We start from the raw sequence: 25,782 nt of genomic DNA, 5'->3' as shown, positions 1-25,782 counted from the left end.
CTGGAAAGTCAAGGAGTTCCCACGGGATATGCAAAACTCTAAATCCACACTGACAAAGTCCTGGGCATCATCTAGTACAAAAACGCGAGCCAAGCGAGCGCGAAATATTTATTATATTTACAAAAAAAGGTTAATTCATGAGCTAGGTGTATTAATGCATATTAAAATTAATTTCCTTTTGTCTGGGATTTCGGGAGAGGTTTGGACCCCCAAACTCCTCCTGGCTACGGCCACGTCATAACCTACCTGCCTACTATTAAGCTACCTTTGTCATTATTTTTGTATTGTACTAAAGTAAAGGTAGGTGCACTTCTACTCTTTTGGTTACAAATTACAATGAAGCATATTTCACCTATTTCATGAATTCATCATCCATTCATCCATGTTTCGTCTTCGTAAATTTTATTACGTCAACAAAAATCAACTAACAGACGAAACTATCTCCAATGCAATATCCCAGTAGTCTTTAGTGCCCCTAAATGGATCGTTCCACTTAGTATAACACGAGTTACCCCTCCGAATTAAAAGCTAACTGCGATGATACGCTACAGTTTAGACGTGGGGGTGGACCGGGGCGCATGGGGAATGGGCAGCGATATGAATGTTCCACTAGATAGGGCGCTTCATAGAAACAACATGTCCCAACGAATATCAGCGTCCACACTCATGTTAATCGTAATCCGTTTTGGACGCAGTCTGTTTCAACGAATATAAATAAGTTAGAACAGACTATAGGACGTACTAAAGCTACCTACCTATGTGAATTGTGAATAATAATTTTAGCTTTATCGCGCAAGTTTGTACTGAGAAAAGCCGACATGAAACTCACTAGTTTGTAACACTTTTTTTTAAATCATAAAATAACAATATGTATTGTTACATAAACAATGTAACATCAGGTTTGATTGTGGTCAATCGCTTGCTTATAATCACACTAATATTATAAAGGCGAAAGTTTGTATGTGTGTGAGTGTGTGTGTGTGTGTGTATGTTTGTTACTCCTTCACGCAAAAACTACTGGACGGATTTGGCTGAAATTTGGAATGGAGATAGATAATATCCTGGATTAGCACATAGGCTACTTTTTATCCCGGAAAATCAAAGAGTTCCCACGGGATTTCAAAAACCTAAATCCACGCGGGCGAAGTCGCGGGCATCAGCTAGTGAATAATAAAAAAGTGTAGATACATAAACAATGTAACTTGTGGGTGTAATTACTGTGGGCTACTAAATGCAAAACCAGCTGTTTCCATGCAACCTGTGATGCAACTTTATCATTTAGAAATTCGTCAATTATTACGACTTAGCAAAAGTTGTTTAACACAGTGTTTAAAATTTAAATTTAATTTTTGCAAAGACAAATGGAAGAGCTCTTTCGGAAATATGTACTATGTTTTAGCGTATACTCGACCTCACAAAGGATTTTTGCACTTTGCGTAGCCGATATGACTTTTTAACTAGCTTATGAAACGCCCCATCTAGTGAAACATCCATATCGCTGGGAATAGGGATGTCATCGATGCTCTGACATTATTTACGATGCAGAACTCCTTAAACGAATATGCAAACATAAAAAATGATTGTTTTTATCGAAGTACCTATATAGGCATAAGAAAAAAAAACGTTCCTTGTTAGTAAGTTTAATATTGTGTTGGAAGGGTTTGACATCATTTTTATCGCTTCACTAGATATCAAAATATCTAAAAGTATCTTTATGGTTTACTTTATATCTTTGCTTAAGGTTAGTTTTATATTTTTACCCGACTACGGCAAAGCCAAAAGGAAGGGTTATGATTTTATTGTATACATTATGTTCATAAAAAAGCGTTGACGTGTGAACATATTATACTTGGGAATACATTAATTGTTCTATTTGGACGCTTCTTTAACGGACGTTAAAAATCGTGTAAATGAGGCCTAATATTCAGAGACAACGGGAAAACGGAATTAAAACAGTTTGGGAAACAATGGTGACATTTTAATAAGCATCCCCCGCCGCGTCACAGCGCGTGGCCGCAGCACATGGGGTGGTGCACCTACACTTTTATAACCACTCTACCTTCCATGGAGGCATTTCATAGGACGTAGCATGTGAAAAATTAATCATGTAAAGCCTTCTCAAATGTAACACTTGCTTTAATTAAAGTAGCCTGTAAATTAGAAAAGCAGCTCAAGCCTCGAACTGAGGAGGTGCCGATTTGTCTGGTCAATTTTACTTTTTAATTTGAAGCGGGCAGATCTATAGGCAGAAGTGAATATTTTACTATAGAAAGTAGAAACATAGTAGCAAACAAAACAAAAATACCAGCCCAGTGTGAGTCAGACTCGCGCACCGAGGGTTCCGTACTCGGGTATTTTTCCGACATTTTGCATGATAAATCAAAAACTATTATGCATAAAAATAAATAATAATCTGTTTTAGAATGTACAGGTAAAGCCCTTTCATATGATACCCCTTTCGGTATAGGTATCTTTATCTTTCTTTTGAAATTGTAAATACTAATAATTTGTTCATGATCACATTTTTTTTGTGATATATCCACAAATTCACGGTTTTCAAATTTTTTCCTTTACTTGTGCTATAAGACCTACCTACCTGCCAAATTTCAAGATTCTAGGTTAACGGGAAATATTCTATAGGTTTTTTGACAGACACGTCAGATGGATAGACAGACAGACAACAAAGTGATCCTTTAAGGGTTCCGTTTTTCTTTTGAGGTACGGAACCCCAAAAAGCACAATAACTGCACATGTCGATATTCTAGCTTCTAATCCGAGTAATAGAGCAAAGCGTTTGATTGCGCCGCGACTAAGTGATTGACTTTTCAATCTCCCTAATCCGATTACGAACGGACTACAATACAGCTAATTGTACCACTAAATACCCCAAATGATTTCCAACCTTGTATAATTTGCTGTAAGGTATAAAGTTGCTTGAACGTTTTTGACATATGGCGTAAAAGTTGTTCATTTGAGCACGCTGGGGTGAAGGCCGTAAATAGGCGGTGTTACCCTATTAGAGTGGACATTAGTTAATCTTTAAAGTTTATTGTGCTTAATGGTATTTGTGTTTTGCGATTGTTTAAACTGATAGTTTAAATAATTGGGGATAAGAGACGTCATTCGTGTTCTCGTATTTAATTTCAAAGCCAATTAAAAAATTGAGTTGAGTGTGTGTGTACAAAGTGTAATACGCGACAGGTCGAGATGACAATCGGGGAACGAGGCAGGGGGATGCCCTGCACCACATCCGCGCTATCCTGCGCCGGAAAAACTGCCATACCCCTTCCATGTTAGACTGCATCATCACTGTCAAGAGAGTCAAGAAAGCACCTCCGGGAACCTCGTCAAGAGCAAGTACCTGCCAAGGCAAGCGCGTGACCACAATCACACCTGATGGAAAGTGATGATGTAGCCTAAAATGGGACGCGTCATCACTCATCATCACTCTTTTGTCATCATTATCACACAATCGTGTCACGTGTGACGGGTTGGGATTTGGGAAGTGGGAACTCATTGATTATTTAATTTCATATGACCGAGAGGTTGTTAGGGCCATGGCAGGTGGTTGCCCATACCACGACGGTGATGGGTCGACGATGATGATAACACTACAGAAGCCTACCTTGACTTGTGACTCGGTCATGCCCAGCGCGTACGCCAGCTTGGCGCGCTCGGGGCCGGCCAGGTACTTGGTCTGCTCGAAGGTCTTCTCCAGCGCGAAGATCTGCTGCCCGCTGAAGGTGGGCCGCGTGTGCTTCTTCTTGCCGTCCTTGTCCATGCCGCCTTGCGCCGCGCACGCGCTGAGCGCGCCATTGCTCACTGGAACAATGGATGGCTTATTAAAAAGCTAACAGTTGGTATGGTGAGTCTTCTAGATTGCCTGATTATGGCAAAATAGATGATGCCCGAGCTTCGCCTGTGTGGATTTACATTTCTAAAAATCCCGTGGAAACTGTTTAAATTGGACAAAAAGTAGCTGTTCGTCCCCGGTATTCAAGATACCTCTCTGCCGTCCTAACGAAGAGAGCAATAACTAGGTTTCGACTACTTTCGAGATATTCGCGGTTATGATTAGCTACTTACAAATCGTAATATTACATATTGCAGTTTTGATAACCAACAGAACCGAAACTACTGAAGATACAAAAAAGACGTCTAAGGCGAAAATATAGAGCTCATTTTCCTGATTAGGTACGGATAATATGGTCTTAAGTCAATTTGCCCAAAAACTCGACTTATTGCACTCTTTGTTAGGACGGCAGCTCTGTAGTCGCTCATCAAAATCGTTTAAACAAGTGAGTCTTTAAAAATCCCTTAGGAACTCTTTAATTTTCCGGATGGAGAGTAAGCTAGTCATTCTCCAGATCTACAATTATCTTACTCATGCAAAAAATCGCATCTATCCGTTGTTACGTGATTGAAGGACAAACCAACAAATCAATATATCAACAAACAATTATACTCTCGCAATATGGGTAGTGATGGATAGTTATCGTATAAAGGCAGCGTCATTCTGCTCAATTAAGAAATTTTCTGCTAATAATGAATCTAGGTACAAATCAATCTGCAACCAATAAACAAGATCCAGAATACGCAAAAATTCTTTTAGGTAAATTATTTATCCAAACATAACCAAAAACGATAAATAATTGATCGGTGAAGCCAATTGCGAAGCAAATAAAGAGGTATTACGTGCAATAATTACACGCAATATATCAGAGCAAGCGGATGGGTTATTGATCAAATCGTAATTACTGCCTCCGTGCTAATTACCCTGCCCGAGCCATACCTACTACTGTTTAACAACTAATGTAATTTGCTGCTACATCAAACTTCATATCAGGTAGATACCTACTTATCAGTACCACCGTTTTGTCATCATTATCACACAATCGTGTCATGTGTGACTGGTTGGGAAGTGGAAACTCATCAATTTTTCCCCATCATGTCACTCTGTTATTTATAGTTGCAACTATTTTACCTAACGAGGCCTTTTAATTCCTAACGAGTCACACTTTACTGTGAATATGACTCGATGGGGAAAAATTCATTGGGTTCTCAACGAGTCACAATGATTACCGATTGGGTACTTTAGGAACCCAGGATCCCCAACGAGTCACACTGTTACACGATTGGGTGTGACTCGTTAGGAACCTACCGGTAAAGGTGAATACATTATCATTATTATCATCATCAGTAACCGATAGACGTCCACTGCTGGACACAGATCTCTTGTAGGGACTTCCACACGCCACGGTCTTGCGCCGCCGCCATCCAGCGGCTCCCTGCAACTCGTTTGATGTCGTCTGTCCACTTAGTGGAGAATTTTCATCGCTGCACTTTCCGGCGCGAGGTCATCATTTCAGCACGTTGGAACCCCAACATCTATTGGCTTCCCATTGCCACTTCAGCTTCGCAACCCGTTGAGCTGTCGGTTACTCTAGTTCGCCTACGGATTTCCTCATTTCTGATCACGTAGAGCAACTCCAAGCATAGTTCTATCCATTGCCTTCTGAGTGATTAAGGTTTCTTATGAACCCCATAGTTAGCGACCAAGTCTCGGATCATTGACAACACGCTTCGAAGACTCCACGATACAGGTTCCAATGTGGAGGCCAAAGGCAAAATGACTATAAAACTTCCTTGTCAATAAAGTTTTTTTTATTTTTTATAAGCACTGAGGAATTTTGGATGAGATGATATCTCGAAGCTTCCTGAACGCTGCCCAGTTGGATCGAACAGGTAGGTAGGTACGAGATAAAAAACCAATTTGGTCATATTAGGTCTCTACCAAGTACCTAGTTACCTACTGAATTGAAATCAAAATGTAGGTAGATTTTAGTGTGACCTCCCTCAGTGGTGTGGACGTTTTATCATTATTTTCATTTTTCCTCCCTCCTCCCTCCCGGGGGAGCCCTCCCTAACGGTCGCTTCATCAAAACATTTATACGAATGAAAAAATATCACAATTGAATGTTATGCGCGTTTTGTTTCGCCCTCTGGAGGTCTTTATTGTCTTTTTATGGCATGGCTCATGATATGAGTACGGTGGGACGAAGAGAAGAATCAAACGTTAAAAATATACCAGGAATAGTATATTTCTTAATAAAAATAAATATCTCTGTCCCGGTTGTTCCATTGTTACTGAAGATCGTAGTCCTGGCTACATCCTAGCCTCGAATGGATCAGCTGTTTCATTTCATTCTATCGGTGACCATTTAAGCGATGGTGTAGAGCTCCGACTCCTTCAGTTGGTCAGACCATCTTGTTTGTGAGCGGGCTACCTATTATAGAATACTAGCCGATGCCCGCGACTTCGCCCGCGTGGATATAGGTTTTTTGAAATCCCGTGGGAACTCTTTGATTTTCCAGGATAAAAAGTAGCCTATGTGCTAATCCAGGATATTATCTATCTTCATTCTGAAATTCAGCCAAATCCGTCCAGTGGTTTTTGCGTGAAGGAGTAACAAACATACACACACACACACACACACACACACACACACATACAAACTTTCGCCTTTATAATATTAGTGTGATAGAATAGAATATAATTTTATTCAAGTAAACTTTTACAAGTGCTTTTGAATTGTCAAAATAGTTTACCACTGGTTCGGAATGCCGTACCTACCGAGAAGAACCATTAAGAAACTCGGCGGTTGCTCTCTTCAAGTGTTCAATTTACAATAATAGGTATTATGCCATTGTATACAAGCAATTGCAGCCCCGCGCATCTGTACTACTTTGGACAGGCTACTTTTTATCCCGAAAAATGGAAGAGTTTTCCTGGTAAGTATTAAAAAAAAATCTCTAAATCCACGCGGGCGGAGTCACGGCCATCAAGTAAAAATAAATAACCCATCTAGACATAGCTTTGCCAGTAAGTATATAAAAATAAATCAAACCCAATACATTATCCCAGTTTTACCTCCTCTCCTTTGTTCAACCCTTTCAAACGGAGTAATAAATAAAATAAAATAAATAAATATTAATTCGCTACATTGTAATGGATGCTGCATTAATATTAATGTAACTCTGACGTAGAGGTAGCCTGATTATGCGGAGTGGGCACTGTGCGCTCGCAGGCATTGTTTATGTACCGCCTTATGAGTTATGGGCTGATTTATGGGATGCTTTATGGGTTGCCTGTATTGCTTTGGACTAGTTTAAGGTCATGGGATGTGATACCTATGTTGAACGGACTTCTATGTTTATTTGATTGATTTATTTTGCTTTAGGGAACTCAGTAAGTAGCACAGAAATCACAGAACTCCAAATATACCATACTAAGGCAGAAATCCTAATAAGAATAGGTATCACTTACATACTTACTCTAATGGATATGATAATAGGTAATCATACACCTACCACAGTACCTACAAAGGTGTCATACTGTACGCTTTATTAATTTACAATCTATCCATCCATACTAGGATCCATAAGTACGCGAAAGTGTGCCTGTTTGTCTTGCTAGATCTCATCTGTTCAACCGATTTTGACGAAAGGTTCAGAAATAGCCTGCTTATAGGCTATTAGAAAAGATATAGGCACTTTTCTACCTCACGGGATCTTTAAAACATGGATCATCTAGTATTTCATAAAGAAAAGGTCTCCGCCACGTCTCTACAACTTTTTTTTCCTACCTAGCATAGTTGGAAAGTTTTACCAAACGTAACTTTAAATATACTTTAAACCACAAACCAACCTACAGCCTAAATGCACAAAGTGAACGCCTAGGTATATAAAAGTCCAGAAACGAGAATACACCCATTTCCCTGTTTCATTTGCTCTATATACCGACCGCCATCGATTTACCCAAAGCTCTGTTCAATTCACAACCAAATATCAACTCTGTCTCGCAAAACTTATGGTTGTAATTAATTTGACAGCCACCAGCCGTAGGGTTCTCGTTGGCAATTAATTTTGAACTGTATCGTAGAGTGATAAGGTTTGAAATCATGTGAGTTGATTGTGTAGTGACTTTTGGTGTGAGTTGGTTTCGTTCAGTAAATATCGTACATGATGGTGGAGCACGTACTTGTATTGTGTGTTTGTTTTAAAAAGATAAAAACGTAAGCTTTTTGTAAAAAAAAAGATGAAGCAGACTTTATTTAAATGGTTAAAAGTAGATCTGGAGATTGAGTTCCCACGAGTAAGCTCCATGATTGATAAACTGGATGAGTCACACCACCACTCATATAATTATCTACTCATCACTCAAAATAAACATCTTTATCCATAATAACTCGACTAACAGAATCTAGACATCCTCTTGATGTCTAGATTTTGTTAGTCGAGTTATCCATTAGTTTGTTTCATCTGGCAAAGCACCTTGCCAGATGAAACAAAGACGGTCAAGTGCGAGTCGGACTCGCACACTGAGGGTTCCGTACCTTCGTACAAGATATATTCTTCTTCTTCTCTGCTTCTCCATTAAGCACTGAAGGTCAGAAGGTACAAGATATACCTAATATTTTTATGTAGAACATTGCAAGTTAATGACGGACTGCACCATCTATAATATGTGATTTAGAATAAATTTTTTCGTGAACATATTTTTTTGTGATGTAACGACAAATTCACGGTTTTCGGATTTTTTCTTTACTTGTACTATAAGACTTACCTACCTGCCAAACATGATTCTAGGTCAACGGGAAGTTCAAAAAAAATATTCAAAATTGTTTATTTCCTATAATAATTAATTTATGTTTACAAACGAAGTACCCTATAGGTTTTCTTGACAGACACGACAGACAGACAGACTGACAGACAGACAACAAAGTGATTCTATAAGAGTTCCTTTCTTCCTTTTGAGGTACCGACCCCTAAAAAATTACTGCATCTTCTAGGCAAGGGTGCTCTATCTGTGCTCTATTTCAGGCTATATTATTTTATCATTTGCCAGCAAGTCTGATAGCAACCAAGCGCGTAGCTATAGAAAAGAAATAATAAAATGAGTTTACATTTTTATTTCATTTAGTAACCTTCAAAAATATTTAAAGAAAGAAAAAACAAGAGAAAAGAGACAAAACTATAGAGAGTTATGACCCCGACGTGATTTGAACACGCAACCTTCTGATCTGGAGTCAGACGCGCTACCGTTGCGCCACGGAGTCGGTGAGAGGAACGTCCAAATTAATACACGGTTTACGTTAAGTGACGTATTGCATATCAAAACAAATCGTAAACGTGTTTTGAATAGTCGTAGTCTGAGATTTATAGAGCGTAGGTACTTTGACTTTGCTCAGATTTAAGCTTCAGTTAAAACGAGATGGTTTTATGTCAACAGTATAGCGCTGTCTCATTTTAACAGTGTCTTAGGTCTAAGCAAAGTTATAGTGCGCTCTATAGATTTCAACCTGAGAATCTGTAGTGCGCGACAGGTAGAGATGGCAACCGGGGTGAGGACACCCCGGGTAGGGAGGGTATTGTAGGTAGATATCAATTATATGGGCGTTCTCCTTCCAGGATGTGTGTAGGTAGGTAATACATATACCATACATAAGAATATTAAGAAACTAGACAGTTGCTCTTTCCAATAGATATAGTATTCACTATTCAAGTCACCATCATCTAATCCATCGTTGGCACACTACTGGGTACAGATCTCCTGTCAGACTGAGAATAGTTCGCATAATCCAAGTCGATTTTTTTAATTTTTTTTATATAAATTTAATGAAATTAGGACAAGTCCGGTGAAACCTGGATAGATGGAAACCTTACAAAATACCTACTTGATCTAGCTCCTTAAAATTTATGGTGCCTGTCCATTAAAGCGGAGCGGAGTGGAGATCAACACAAAAATCAATAATGTACCTACCTATTTATCTCATGTAGGATATACCTACCTAGTCCGTGTCTCTTATGCTACTTCTGTGACTCTACCACAGGTTTGGAAAGAGTCTCTAAAGAAACTCTTTTCAAATTAAATAGATGTGTTCAAATTAAAAACAAATCAATCAGATTATTAAAAGGTCCTATCATACTCTATCTACTCAAAATGTGAATTTATTGACGAGTTTTTTTAATAAACTTTGACTTTCTCTTACACTTAACCTCAAATCTTCAAATCTCATCAGTATCAAAACAAGTAGGTAACATTGTCACACACTTAGTACGACATTTAACCCTTCCCGTTGATCAAAGGAGGCAAATCTTGACGAGCTCCCATCGCACCGAAGTGGCCAATAACAATTATACCGGGACAATTATACCCGGGGTCGATTATACCGGGACATTATACCCCGGGCGATTATCCCGAATCTGTGCGTGCCCGGGGGAGGCCGGGCAATTTGTAGCTAACGAGGAGACAACGGGAACGCTCAGACGTTAACGCACGTACCTACGTAGGGGAGGTTGGGGTGAGGACGTGGTCTATGTATGTTATTTATTGAAGCTAAGTGTGTGGACTGTGGAGTTTATTTTTTAACCGACTACAGTAAAGCCAAAAAAAAGTTATGGTTTTAGCCGACATAGCTCAATGAATTAGCCAGCTGAAGTGGCAGTGGGCAGGCCACGTCTGCCGCAGATATGATGGCCGCTGGAGCAGACATGTTCTGGAGTGGAGACCACAGTAGAGTATCAACAGGCGTAGTGTGGAACGACCTCCGACCCGCTGGACTGACGACGTTAAGAGCATAGCGGGAAGTGGGTGGATGAGGAATGCGGAGGATCGTGTGATGGTGGCGTGCTCTTGGGAAGGCCAATATAATATGTTCAGCAGGGGATGCAAATAGGCTGATTGATTGATTGTTTTAGCAGCCTATGTAGTTTTTTTTTAAATAAAAATAAGGAGCAAACGAGCCTTCGGATCACCTGATGTTTTAAATAATTACGGCCGCCCGCAAACATTTGCGTGCTGCATAGGAACCACCAATGCGTTGCCGGCCTTTCGGGAATTTGTTGTTCCGCCTCTTGAATAACCCCACGTTGTTATGCCTGAGAGTTCTCCATAGGAAATGCTCTCAAAGGTGTGTTGAGTCTGCTAATCCGCATTCGGCCAGCGTGGTAGACTATGACCTAACCTCTTCTCATTCTGAGAGGTGACCCGGGCTCAGTAGTGAGTCAGCGATGGGTTGATGATAATGATGATGATGACGACGCGGAAGAAGTTGTGGGCTGCTAGTACCTAGGTAGTTAGGTACATATTCTACACCTATCTACACATTGTAATTTTGCATATGATAGGCTGGAGACATACTCATAAATCCCCATATCAAACAAACGACCGAAGTTTATTTTATTATTCAAACAATAAACTTGTGACAATTCTCAGCAACAAGCGAGGAGTATTAAAGCAACCACCAGTACAGCGAGGGACAATTAAAATTGTACCAACTTTGTGGAACAACCCTTTACGATTATTTGGAACAAGTTGGAATTCTTGAGACCGCGAAGGGAGTGATCCCTGCGGGGAGCGAGGAGGCGGGAGTCCCGGGGAGCGGGAGGTGGGGAGTGGGAGAGGGAGGATTTATTTATACATGATGGAGCGCAGATTTGGTGCAGAACGCGTGTTTCCTTGTCGACAATGGGAAGCTGCTTGTTGATTTCTGCGTACCTCCCTACTGCTCGCTTGTTAGATACGTGTGATATTATGTTGTTGATTACGATATACAATCGTAATAATATTATGTTGTGTTTGTTATTTATCTACAAAGACATTTTAGTTAGTTAGATGTGATATAAACAAGTCGTAATTAAAAAAGAATTAAAAAACACGCATTTGAAAAAGGCACCACATGGCGACTATTTTGATATATTTTTTTTCAAAAAATGTACAGCCAATGTCACTCGGGATGATGTAAGGCTTCTAACGATAACCCATACATCAAAATCTGTTCAGCCATTTAGAAGTTATGGTGGAATAAAGAAAATCATGTAATAAGTAATAGGTATATGAATACCTACTGAATACATTACACTCCTTTTTTTGTGCGGAGACGGATTCTTAAAAATTATTAAAACAATTTTAACATTGTTCTTTGTAACAAATAATAAAAATTGCAATATGGCCGGCAGAAAATTAAAAAAAAAAATTAAAAGTGTTACTGTTTGTACGGTGGTGCGGAACCCTTTGTGTGCAAATCTGACTCGCACTTGACCAATTTTTTAAAACCTAAAACCACGCGGGCGAAGCTGCGGACATCATCTAATAATATTAAAATTATATATTAACACAGATTAGTTTTTTGTCCGTCAGTCCGTGCGGCGCCCCTACATCACCGCCATGTGGCGTGTAATTAATGACGACGGATATGTCAGCCTCATATCACGCGTCAATATTAAACACCAGATAACTATGTTACACCGATATGAACAATATTATCATTTTGTTCACCGCTCGGGTATTATTTATTAGGTAGGATATTTACCTAGGTACGGATTTCTAGGTAGATAAAGACCTGGAGAGTGACACTGGCTAGGTACTTTTTATGCCAGAAAATCAAAGAGTTCCCATGGGATTTTTGAAAACCTAAAGCCACGCGGGCCAAGCCGCTGGGACCATCTAGTAATACTATTCGTTTTTTGTCCGTCCGTCTGTGTGGCGTCCCAACATCACCGCCATGTGGCGTGTAATTAATGACGACGGATATGTCAGCCTCATATCACCAGTGACGGATTAAGACTACTTGGTGCCCTAAGCAATCCATGCCTGTGGGCCCCCCTATCCGCATGTCAACTCCGCCTAAAAACATTGTAAAATACGATGATGAGATGTAACGTACTTTAGAAGTGGAGTAGTTAGGTGCTACAACAATAAAAAAACCGGCCAAGTGCGAGTCGGACTCGCGCACCGAGGGTTCCGTACTCGGGTATTTTTTTGTCAATCAAAAACTATTATGCATAAAAATAAATAAAAATCTGTTTTAGAATATACAAGTAAAGCCCTTACATATTATGATACCCCGCTTGGTATAGTTATCTTACTTTGAAAATTTAAACATATTTAAGGTTTTTATGACGTATTAAAAAAAACTACTGACTAGATCTCGTTCAAACCAATTTTCGGTGGAAGTTTGCATGGTAATGTACATCATATATTGTTTTTTAATTTTATCATTCTCTTATTTTAGAAGTTAAAGGGAGGGGGGGGGGGGGGGACACATTTTACCACTTTGGAAGAGTCTCTCGCGCAAACTATTCAGTTTACATATAATAAAATTGTAGAAAAGTGGTGTCTGTACAATGGAAATATATAAAAAAAAAGTAGCAGGGGTTGTCATTATATCGATGGCGAACCCGAAATTGTAATTAATTTTTTTTGTCTGTTTGTCTGTGTGTTTGTGCACGCTAATATCAGAAACGGCTTATTCGATTTAGATACGGTTTTCACTAATATATTGTAATAAGCTTCACTTAACATTTAGTATTTATTTCATGTCAATCGGTTCATAAATAAAAAAGTTATGTCAATTTAAAGAATCACGGCGAACATTCACTATTCCACGCAAACGAAGTCGCGGGCACAGCTAGTCTACTTACTAAGTTTCAACAGTATAGGTCTTATAGACAGACAGACAGACATGACGAATCTATAAGGGTTCCGTTTTTTGCCATTTGGCTACGGAACCCTAAAAAGCATAATTTATTTATTTATTGAAATGCGCCTTGCGGCTTTCGGGGGCATTCGAATCCTTAGGACGGATTTTTTTTGTGCTTCTTCTGGTGCCCCCTCAGACGTGATGCCCTAGGCAATTGCTTAATTTGATTAAGGGTTAATCCATCACTGCATATCACGCGTCAATATTACACCAGATAACTATGTTGGTTACACCGATATCATTTTGTACACCGCTCGGGTATTATTTATTAGGTAGAATACTTAGGTATGTAAGTCTAAGTAGGTACTTATAGGTACGGTTAGTTCTATTTTAAACCTTTTTTTTTCTTTGACACAACATTTTCCCACAAAGTTCCATCGTCATCATCATTATCAACCAATAGATGTCAACTGCTGGACATAGGTCTCCTGTAGGAGCTTCCACACATTTGCGCCGCCGCCATCCAGCGGCTCCCTGCGACTCGTTTGATGTCGTCTGTCCACCTAGTGGGGGTTCTTCCAACGCTGCGCATTTCGGTGCGAGGTTCTAGCACTTTGGGAAACCAGCGTGTATCAGTTTTTCGACTTAAGTAGGTATTGTACTATTTACCCTGCCCATTGCCACTTCAGTTGCAACCCGGTGAGCTATGTCGGTCACTCTAGTTCTCCTACGGATCTCCTCATTTCTGATTTGCTCACGTAGAGAAACTCCAAGCATAGTTCTATCCATCGCTAACTGAGTGACTCAGAGCTTTCTTATGAGGCCCATAGTTAGCTACCAAGTCTCGGATTCTCATGGCATTAAGTACAGATTACACGCTCTGTTCGAAGACTGTTCTTCAAGTACTGAGGAAAATCGGACGAGAAGACATCTCGAAGCTTTCCGAACGCTGCTCAGCCGAGTTGAGCTGTTGGATGTTTTAAATTTCCTGGCTCTGAGTTTCATAGCTCTTTATGTAAAATCAATGTTGACACCTCTTTTCTCTTACCTACCTAGGTACTACAAATTCGCTTGAACCATTGCCCAAAAAATGAGCCGATCCTTCTGATTGATTAACTAACTTATCAGATCATTAGACAATCCATCAGTTAAATAGTCATTCAACGCAACAGTTTTATAGGTTTACCCAATTGGGCGGGGAAGGTGTAACGAATAGTATCTAACCACTCAACCCCCCATCGGTAACGGTGTTCAAGCCTTCTCGTAATGTTCCTCGCAATGGGGTGTCTGATTGCGATAAATATTTTAATGAAATCAGCCCTCTTCCCCTCCGCCCGCAGGCCGCACCCCCGCAAGGCTTTACCCCGAGGGGTAACTGTATGGCTTACTTATAACGTACCGAGAGGAGAATAAGTTACTCTGTACCTACATGTCTTTACACTTTTTAGGGTTCCGTACCTGAAAAGGAAAAAAGGACCCCATACACGATCAAAATTACCGCTCAATTATTTTGCAATGGACTTACGGTTGCCATTCGCCGCTTCTTGATCACCAGTTGGGTTACCAGCATCAAAAATACGGGTTTTAGATTTTTGACAATTAAAGAGAGAGAAAATTAGAGACAATTAAAACAGCAGTGTTTTATGAAGATGCCCCAGTCAGTGGACCCCTCCGCCGCCTGCCACACACATTGCGTACGCCAAATTCAAATTCAGAAATCAAACCCGAGACCTCCCACTAGTTTACCACTGCGGCAGGGAGGCCCCTTAGAATGTACAAATGAATCGGTGTCGCTATACTAAAACAAAGCATTCTAACACTTAACAATAAGGGTTGAGGGGGAAGGGCGGGGTAGGGTAGGGGTAGGAAATGCGGCTTTGTACCGAATTATGTTATTTCCTCGGTTTATTGGACCGCCCGTGATTGCAGTTAAGGGTTTATACACACTGTAAGCAAGGTCGTTAACCTGAAATAGTGCTAATAAACTACGTGAATTAATAGAGACATTTCGATACAGTACATCTGTATATCCCTACACTAGGTATATCAAAACTGTTTCATTTCAGCAGCAATAGAAATGTCTTTACCTACTTATTAACGGTTCATGAGATACAGCCCGCTGACAGACAGACAGGCGGATAAACGGACGGACGGATAGATGAACGGACAGCTGAGGTTGAGTAATAGGGCCCCGTAGGCACCCTTCAGGCAACCCTATAATCTTACTTTAGTAAAGTCAAATATAAAACCACCACGGTTAAAAAATCCAAAAAAAATACAATCCAAAATTCCGCTCCGCCAAAAGAGCATACGAATTCAAACTGCATTCGTGGAGACTTCAATTTTAATCCCCGCCGACATATGCCGCACCATCCTGACCCCCCGACCCCCCCCCCCCCCCCCGTAACCCCCCGGGGGTGGATATTTGGGTAATTAAAAAAATGTGTCCCACTTCATAGCGCGCCGCGAGACCGCAGGCCCCCCTCCACTAATTAATAATATCCGAGTTTGACCTAAGGATAGTACACAGTTTATGCTAGGCTATAGGAAGACAAATATCTTTAAAAATAATGCACCTACGTAGTGCACCTCTACTACTAGGTATAATAACCGTTTGAAATCTCATCCATGTTGGACACATTCCTAATTTACTATGTTTTGAAAATATTGAAACCAAAATTTATATCTATCACGTAGGACAACAGCTCAATAATTATTATGATATGACTTTAAATAAAATAAAATAAATAAAAATAAAAATATTTTATTTTAGACAATAATTACATGTCCATAATTATATTTGTAATATCCTTTGAGTCTATCACCGGTTAGAATGCAGATTCTACTGAGAAGATCTAACAAGAAACTCAGCGATTGCTCTTTTTAAATCGTAAACGTTACAATACGTAAGACCAGTGCACTACACCATCCTGTGTGCAACTGAAAGCTCAGCCAGTCGCTACTTTGTCACTAAGAGATTAAGCTATCGTGAGTAGTTTCCATTTTAAGTATAGAATGAACGGCTATTATTCATTGATTTTATTTAATAGCATCGACTCATTGAGTAGGTTTTCACACAATGTATTTTGTGTAATGGAAAAATTATTTTGGAACCATAAATAATAAAAGGAAACACTTAGCCCGATAAAAGATTTCTGTATTTTATGAAGACGACATGGTGGTGTTACCAAATTTTTACGTGTAAATATAAAGATTAATATTTATGAATATTTTGTCTCACTAAATCCGTATTATTAATGTCAAACTGGTAGTTTATGACGGTTTTCATAGCTATAGCAAAGCAATCGCTACTGCACAGGATATGATACAAAGCGATCGTTGGTCGGCGCAAATGAAACGGTCTGCGAAGGTTTTGCGATTTTAATAAACATCAACCGTCGCAGCCATTGTACGGACGGTGAGGATTGTTTGTTGTTGTTGTGTTTAATACACATTACCGCCATATATTCTGCTGCTGATGTTTTGAATAATGCACAGATTGTAATAGGTAATAGTAACGAAATTATTGTTGCTACGTCACTTTTGGCAAACAAAAGCACACACATACACACACTACGTAGGTAGGTACCTCTCTATTTAAAAAATTGGTTGTCTGTAAAGTCGGTTTACTGACGATAGTTGAACGTGACAACAAAGGCCGATTGTGCTTCTTTGTCGCTCGTTCCGCGCTCTCGCTTGCACTTCAAGCCTTACATGGAACGCCTCAGAGCGAGGTAACGCCGCATGAGTCATGTTTTTTCGTGCGTGCAGCCGGCTCTATCGAATTATAAGACGTTGTCACGTCAAAAAAAAAATTGCATGGCAGCTATTTTGAATTTTTTAGGTTTTGTCTGACTCGCACTTGGCCGGTATTTTTTTGTGATATAACCACAAATTCAAGGTTTTCGGATTTATTTCTTGCTATAAGGTCTACCTATCTGCCCTAGGTCAATGGGAGGTAGGTACCCAATAGGTTCTATTGACATACACGACAGACGGACAGACAGACAACAAAGTGATCCTATAAGGATTCCGTTTCTCCTTTCGAGGTTTTAATTTTCCAAGTAAGATAACTATACCAAATGGGGTATCATATGAAATTGCTGTACCTGTACATTCTAAAACAGATTTTTATTTATTTTTATGCATAATACTTTTTGACTTATCGTGCAAAATGTCTGAAAAAATACCCGAGTACGGAACAGTCGGTGCGCGAGGCTGAATCGCACTTGGCCGGTTTTTTCTTTTTCTAATGAATGTGTATTGATTTCCCGTATCGATGGAGGCTATCGCCAATATCACATGATTACAGCCGTAATACGCTGTAATCTCCGTAATCTGCTACTTCGATAATCCTTCACACTAATTATTACGATGCCGCTTCATAAAATGAAAATGATAAAAAACTAGATCATGCCCGTGTCTTCTTTCGCGAACCTAAGTTTCTGAGATAAAATTTACCTACTATAATGATCCATTTCGTGATGCATGCTGATCTGCACCTTTCGTCACAATCGGTTAAACAGATGGGCCGTATCAGACACAGATGGACAGATAGACACACTTTCGCATATGTTAGTTAGTACATGTTGGTATGGATTAATTTTGTTTTGGCTTCATCTGACTGTATCTGCTACCTATATTTATGAGGTAGGTACTACCTGATGCCCGCGACTTCGTCCGCGTGGATTTAGTTTTTTCAAAATCCCGTGCGAACTCTTTGATTTTCCGGGACAAAAAGTAGGATATGTGCTAATCCTCTTTTCCAACAGCCAAATCCGTTCAGTAGTTTTTGCGTGAAAGAGTAATAAACATACACACATATACATAAACACATACATGCACTCAAACTTCCGCCTTTATAATATTAGTGTGAAGTGTGATTATAAATTATCCAGCACCAATTTTTATTCGATTTTTTTTTATACCGGGGCTTTTATAATCATGACCTACTTGTAAGTACCTACCTAGTTTATATGCCATATCAGTCCCATCGTAATACACATTAAAGCTCAATTTATTTCAAGATACACAATCTCAAAAAGTTCTCCATAATTTCTCCATAATTCATAATCAATAAGTCATAATTTATTTTCATGTATCTACATACCTACCTATCTTCAGAGATAGGTCAATATACTTGTATGAATAGATTTCTTTTATCAGTTTGATTCCCGGTCGTACAGTGCAGCACAGGTGTTGTGTATGTCTGTTTGTACACTGATAGAGTGGCAACTTTACGCCACAATATTGCGTTGATGTTTTGATTGATAAGGTTTCTGATTGCGGCAGATGTTTGAAATATTTCAATGAATAAGTTTTAAAAGCTCAAACTTATGCAAAATCATTCTGTAAAGATTAAAATATAAGTGATTTCTATTAGGTACTATTCCGAAGAAAATATAAAAAAAATTAGATGATGCCCACGACTTCATCCGCGTGGATTTAGGTTTTGTAATAATCCTTTGGTAATCCTTTGATTTTCTAAGATAAAAGTTGTCTATGTCAATTTCAGTACGCAAGCTACTTCAGTAAGTACCTACCTACCAAAAGAATATATGAATCGGTCAAAGGGATGGGCTTTTAAGAATCCCGTGGGAACTCCTTGAATTTTCGGGATAAAAAGTAGTCTAAGTATACCTTATGCGTCCCCAGGATGTAAGCTAACTCTTTACGCATCAAGATCGGTTAAACTGTTGGGCCGTAAAAAGCTAGCTGACAGACAGACGCATTCGCATCTATAATATTAAAAATATGAATTAGACTTTATACTTTGACGTAAGATTTTTAACACCTTTATTACCCTGTTATCTCCCAAAGCCAACATGATCCAAACTTCATAGTCGCTGATTGTTCCCTGTGTTGGGGACAATATCCAGAGAAACTTTCAGCTTTTATAAAATAACGAAGGTCTGCCATTCACTGGCTCTTAGTCCAATAGCTAGTAAGTTAATCTTTATTGTAACAAAGTTAATTCAAACCCCCTAAACTAATTAAGATAGTAACTGCCCACACAACATAATACCCAATAATCCTCAATGCTGATATCACGTACTTGTGATGCCGCATCATATCACGTTATCATATCATATTATGATATCAATATATTGCGATACAGCCGTGTAATAAAACTAATTAAAAGCGTTCGACCGTGATCGCTGTCGCTTGTCAAATGGGTTAGCTTGGGTATTGGGTCAGGGTTCCGTACCCGAAAACTGCCAACGGGACTATTAGGTAGTTACTAACTACTAAGATAGATAGATTGATAGATAGACAGATAGATAGACAGGAAACTTTATTACACACAAAACATGAAATAACCAAGACAAAACAAAGAAACTAAAAACAATTGTATGCAAAGGCGGCCTTATTGCTCAGAGCAATCTCCACCAGACAACCTTTGATGAAAGGAGAATCTAAGTGTGGTGGATAGTACTTACACGCAATGCACAGAATCTTATTTAGTAGTATAATATTTGACTATGTAATAAAGTTGAACCTACTTGCATTTTATATTAGGTATCTATATAAAATATTTGCACGCCATTACATGGTAAATAATATGGTGATACTACATTTATAATTGTAATACAATTGTTAATCTACATTTAGAGCAAATAAATGATTGATTGATATATTCTGTATGTATACCTATTTGAACAATTAATTATATTAATAAACATATAATAAGCCTCCGCTGCCCGTCCGTCCGTCTGTATGTCAGTGGGCTGTACCTCAGGAATAGTTAGAGATTAGAAATTATCACAGAATGTGTATTTCTATTGCCGTTATACTTAGACATAGAAAAGGGTGGTCTGTGTACTTAGATAATAAAATAATAAAAAATTCAAAATCACCACGAAAATTAAAAATAAAATAAAAAGTGTTATTTCTAATACGATCGTACGGAACTCGCGAGTCTGACTTGCACTTGGCCGGTTTTTTTCAATTCTTTCTCTGAGATCTCGCACATCGCATTATGCGAACGACATTTACGACATTAATAACGAAATTATAGTTATTTCATGCTGGCGTCACTCCAGTCCAGTCTATTGTTTTTATCCGAACGCTCCGTGTATCAAAAACATATTTAGCCATTGTTTTTATTGTGCCCCGGGGCCAGGCCAGCAGGGTTGGGGACATTTTTAACCCCCGACCCAAAAAGGGGGGTGTTATAAGTTTGATGTGTGTATCTGTCTATCTGTCTGTGGCATCGTAGCTCCTATACTAATGAGCAGATTTTAATTTAATTGTTTGAAAGGAGGCTTGATCGAGAGTGTTCTTAGATATACCTAGCCAAGAAAATCGGTTCAGCCGTTCGAAAGTTATCACTTCTTTTCTAGTTACTGTAACCTTCACTTGTCGGGGGTGTTATAAATTTTTAATTTACACTTGTACAGCCAATGATATTACAATTTTATTCTAACATCATTGTGTACAGCACAATATTGTATGATCTACGTCTTAGCATAAAAGCCATAAAAGTCTGCTGCAAACTGGCTAAGAGAGCAAAATTTATGTTTCTATTTGTAGCATCATGCATTGTTGCATTTTGTTCCTGACAGGTTGCATGTTAGGTATTTTTGGCGTAAAACAGCCTTGAGAATCTTAATTAATCGTCAATATAAATAATAAAACGTCAGTATGCATTATTAATTTCTTGTCTAAATAAATAATAGAGGCAAGTACTAGGTAGGTACCTGTCTACACTGTATTCCGAAGTTTAAAGTTTAAACACCCAAAGCTTAAGTACAGTTTTTTCCCTAATAATATAATTAACTTATGTAAATTAATCTCCAACTTAATTATTTATAGACTGTAAGCCAGTAATTATTATGCTAATTAATATAAAATATCTCGAGATGTTGCCAATCCAATTGATCTTTTATCAAAGAATATTCACTCGAATTGAAATCGGTTCATTAGTTTAGAGGCTACGATGCCACAGACAGATACACAGATACACACGTCGAACTTATAACACCCCTCTTTTTGGGTCGGGGGTTGAAAATTGGAATACGGTAGGTACCAACCTACATACATAGTACATACCTACATAGGTAGCTATCTAAATGAAAGAATTTATGCTTAAGTTATTATACTTATATTTAATTTCTTAAATCATTTTCTCCAATTCGACATAACTTAATTCAATTTCAATTAATTTCATTTAATTTTCATTTTCATTTATATCAAAATGACAAACTTCGGTTTTCCATTAAATACTTACCTATCTAAGTTTCGGAATTTCTAAACTACTTACCTGTCTAAGTATAATACTTAGGTACTTCAAAAGTCTAAGCAGTTTATTTATAATTTAAAAAAAGTTATAAATGATGCCAATAAACGTTAATACTTAGTTGCAAAGTGTGAAGAATTTACGGGAGCATAAAGGAGGTTGTGAAGGCAATATATTTCGTCCGACGGACAGCCTCGTCTGAACGGAAACGACTCTGCATGTCCGACGGTAGATGTAAAGTTGCTAGAGGCTTACATTTTACTCCACCATGTAGTTTTACAATAGTTAAATAAGTAGGTATCTGAATTCTAGGTAGGTACCAACTGTTAATGAGGTTATCTAGAATTTTATGAATACTGGCTGCATTTCCGCGCTGGAAAGCCAGGCTGATCCGTTGCGCAAAAAATGAGCCAGCTCTTCTGTCACCCGATGAGGCTATTAAACGCGGTAAAATGTCTTGTAAATTTTTTTAGCACTAAGACTCCATGGCCCCAGGGTCTCCACGTTCGATTAGGTATTTATTTATACGTGTAAGTACCTACCTACCTAGTTAGGTAAGTAATCAATAAAAAAAATTAATAAAAGACAGTGCAATGGTTATATTACTTAGGTATGTGAGCACCTACTGTACCTATACCTATCTAGACACAACAGCGTTTTGCTTTTTAAAAAGAGTAACTTCTCAGTAGAATCTTCTTTCCAAATTTATGGTAGAGTCCTGACTTCTGACATATTAATACCACAAGTGCCACAAAAAGTTCTATGTGATTTAAAATGATAACATTTAAAATAACGGAGTTATGTGCTTTTGAAGGATAAAATATCGTTGAAGGAAAACATCATGAGGAAATCTCCATGCCTGAGAGTTCATCATAATGGTCTCAAAAGTAGGTAAGTACTTACCTCTACCAATCCGCATTCGCCCTGCAAGGTGGACTACGGCCTAATTTTTTTTTCATTCTAATGACCCGTGCGCGGTACTTAGTAGACTGCCGATGGGTTGGGTTATCTTGATGATGTTTAAAACAACTAAGTAGGTATGTAAGTATATCTACTTGCAAATATCTAGATAAGTGTCTATGTAACAAAAATGTTAGCAGTCAACATGTTGAATATTATGTAGGCATGTTCTCAAGACGTTAACACCACACACCCTGTACAGATCGCTATTAGCGATAACATCACTGCTCATGTTAACACGTTCGTAAGACGTTCATTTTAACATGCCTGCCAAGTTTACATGTTAAATCGCTGGTAAACCTTTGAATAAAAATAAAATAAATGCCAGCTTAATATCATTAACTTGCATGCCTGAGAGTTCTGCATAAATGTTACAAGTGTAAATTAAAAATTTATAACACCCCCGACAAGTGAAGGTTACAGTAACTAGAAAAGAGCTAATAACTATCAAACGGCTGAACCGATTTTCTTGGATTATAGCTAAGAACACTCTCGATCAAGCCACTTTTCAAACAAGAAAACTAAGTTAAAATCGGTTCATTAGTTTAGGAGTTACGATGCCACAAACAGATACACGGATACACAGATACACACGTCAAACTTATAACACCCCTCTTTTTGAGTCGGGGGTTAATCAAAGGTGTGTGAAGTATGTCAATCTGCACTTGACCAACGTGGTGTTGGTCAAGTGCAGATGTGATGTGTTTCTGAGAGGAAACCCGTGCTCAGTAGTGAGTCGGCATGGTGACGAAAACACAGGTGAGGAGATATAGGTAAGTAGGTTATGTACCTACCGATATAGGTTTACATACGTATAAAAACCTAGGTAAACTGGTTATGTTAGCAATAAGCATATTAAATAGGCATGTCCTCAATATGTTAACAAGTAAGTAACAACACACACCCAGTACAGATTGCTATTAGCTCTCGGTAACATGTTCATAAGACGTTTATTATAACACTAGCTGATGCCCGCAGCTTCGCCCGCGTGGATTGGTCAGATTCCCTGCAGCATCAGGATTGAGGAGTTGGACTCCAAATTTTTTATGAAACAATGTCGCAAAGTTCCTCTATCGATTAAAAAAGAAATGACGCAAATCGGTTCAGAAATCTCGGAGATTTTGGTGTACATAGGTAGAAAAACACAACTCCCTTTTTAAAAGTCGGTTAAAAAAGTAGCCTATTTTACGCCCTGGTCAATCCTCTACTTGCCTGTGAAAGTCCCGTCAAAATCGGTTCAGCCGTTCCAAAGATTAGCCTTTTCAAACAGACAGACAGACAGACAGACAGACAGACAAAAATTTTAAAAACGTGTGATTCAGTTATGGTATCGTTCAAATAACCATATGAGCTTAATATGAGGTAGTTATTTCGAAATTACAGACAGACACTCCAATTTTATTTATTAGTATAGATGCCGGCTTATTTCAATAACAAGCTTGAGTTGAATCAGTGAAGACTGAAGAGGGATTTATTCTATTTAACACGCTTAATTATGAATTTAAATATATAAAACTATGGTAAATTCTTTAATAGTAGGTAACGTATTAATTTACTCAATTAAAATAGTTAGGTAGATATTATGTAGGTGCTTACCTAGGTATTTCATAATTTAAATAGGAATTAGGTAGGAAATTAATGTATAAGAAACACCAATCAATACTTACTTAGACATTTTTAATTTAAATAATTTTACTATTGTTAGCGATTTTACCTTTGCCTAGAGTTGAATTAAAAAAAAGAAAAGACAATTGGAGGAAGATGGGAAAATGGCGGCAAGAAAAGCGGTTGATATTGATTCGAAGCAGAAAAGATTGGGATTTATTAATATGTTTCCAAGAAGTTAGTAGTTTAGAATTAAAGTTAAAGTTTATCATGCATTGTATAGCGATGGAATAAAGTCAGTTCTTATGAGTTGAGGATATTTTTATTACTATCAATTAGGTATTGTTACTGACATAATATTATATTATAAAGATTTTATAGAAAATACAATTAACGTACCTAGCCAATATAAAATAATATTACTTAGGTACTTAAAGTAGGTATAAACTACAAAGACAAGAAAATATTATCTAGACCAAATAAATACCTACCTATATAGGTCTACCTACCTACTTAGATACCTATGAAAATAAATTACAACACAAATTGTCCTCAGCAATTTATGTATGCAAAAAGGTACCTATTTATTAAATAAATTAAAAATCTATTTATTATTAATTTATTAAAATAATTATATAGGTAAGTAAACCTATATAAAAATTAATAGAAATTAAGTAAATTAAAATGAATAATATTACCTATCAATGTAAAAGAATTTATAATCAAAATGCCTAAATAATATGATCCAAACAAAATTAGATACAAAATTAGGGCTTGAATTTCGTTGATGTCTTTTGTAGCGCTAACCGTAGCGCTTGCCTCTACGAAGTGACGAACACAAAACACAACAATCTATTTATAATTATATTAGATACTTACTGGTATTATACGGTTATTATTATATGGTCATTTATAATATTACTTACTTGACTGTAACCTTTCTCTCCACGCCATAGGATTTGACACCAGCCCCTGGAAACCAGGCCAATATAACGGTTTGTGTTGCAAGTAATGTGCCATGCCCGCCGCCGCCGCCGCCAAAGACAACCTTGGCGTCAGCAGACCAGCGCCAACATTTGATCCAACTGACGGCCTTGACAGAATATGGTCTATTCCGTGAGGGTTGGGTGCCGGAGGAGGCGCTTCCGCCAAAGAACTTAACGCTGCCAACGGAGCTCCGAAACCACCTTCCAAAACCCTCGAAAGTGGTGGCGAACCACGCAGTTCCGACATTTTTTTAGTCCACAACACTGACTAGGTTAGATAAAAACAAACAGTTAAAACATCGTCTTTAAATTTCGAACATAATCACGCACTGTCTATGTTAACCCCGATCGAGTCGAAATTCGAATTTGAATTTCGAATACTTGTATCTACGCGCGCGGACCGATACCAAATGAAAAGCTGACGGAACCCGTTGCAAACAAAAAAACGTTGAATAGAGAACGCCCAGTCAATCTAAACCTTATATCCGAGTCGCCGCCCATTGGAGGA

The 25,782-nt window shown here is 38.3% G+C and overlaps 1 protein-coding gene and 1 non-coding gene across 2 annotated transcripts in view; both read right to left on the bottom strand.

Moving 5' to 3' along the window:
* Positions 1–25,521, bottom strand: part of LOC123877009 (homeobox protein Nkx-6.2) — a 70,321-nt gene extending 44,800 nt beyond the window's left edge. Inside the window, exons 1-2 of the mRNA XM_045923489.1 lie at positions 25,215–25,521; positions 3,626–3,822 (exon numbers count right to left, since the gene is read on the bottom strand). Of these exons, the coding sequence (XP_045779445.1) occupies positions 3,626–3,822; positions 25,215–25,521 (504 nt within the window). The remainder of the gene's footprint in view (positions 1–3,625; positions 3,823–25,214) is intronic.
* Positions 9,048–9,119, bottom strand: Trnaw-cca. Its single transcript has one exon. It is a non-coding gene; the product is annotated as a tRNA-Trp (tRNA).
* Positions 25,522–25,782: the final 261 nt, after the last annotated feature.

The sequence above is a fragment of the Maniola jurtina genome, chromosome 22 (genome assembly GCF_905333055.1).
Source record: "Maniola jurtina chromosome 22, ilManJurt1.1, whole genome shotgun sequence".
Classification (NCBI taxonomy): Eukaryota; Metazoa; Arthropoda; class Insecta; order Lepidoptera; family Nymphalidae; genus Maniola; species Maniola jurtina.
Note: the sequence above shows the minus strand (reverse complement) of the source record. Positions and strands in the feature narration are given on the sequence as shown.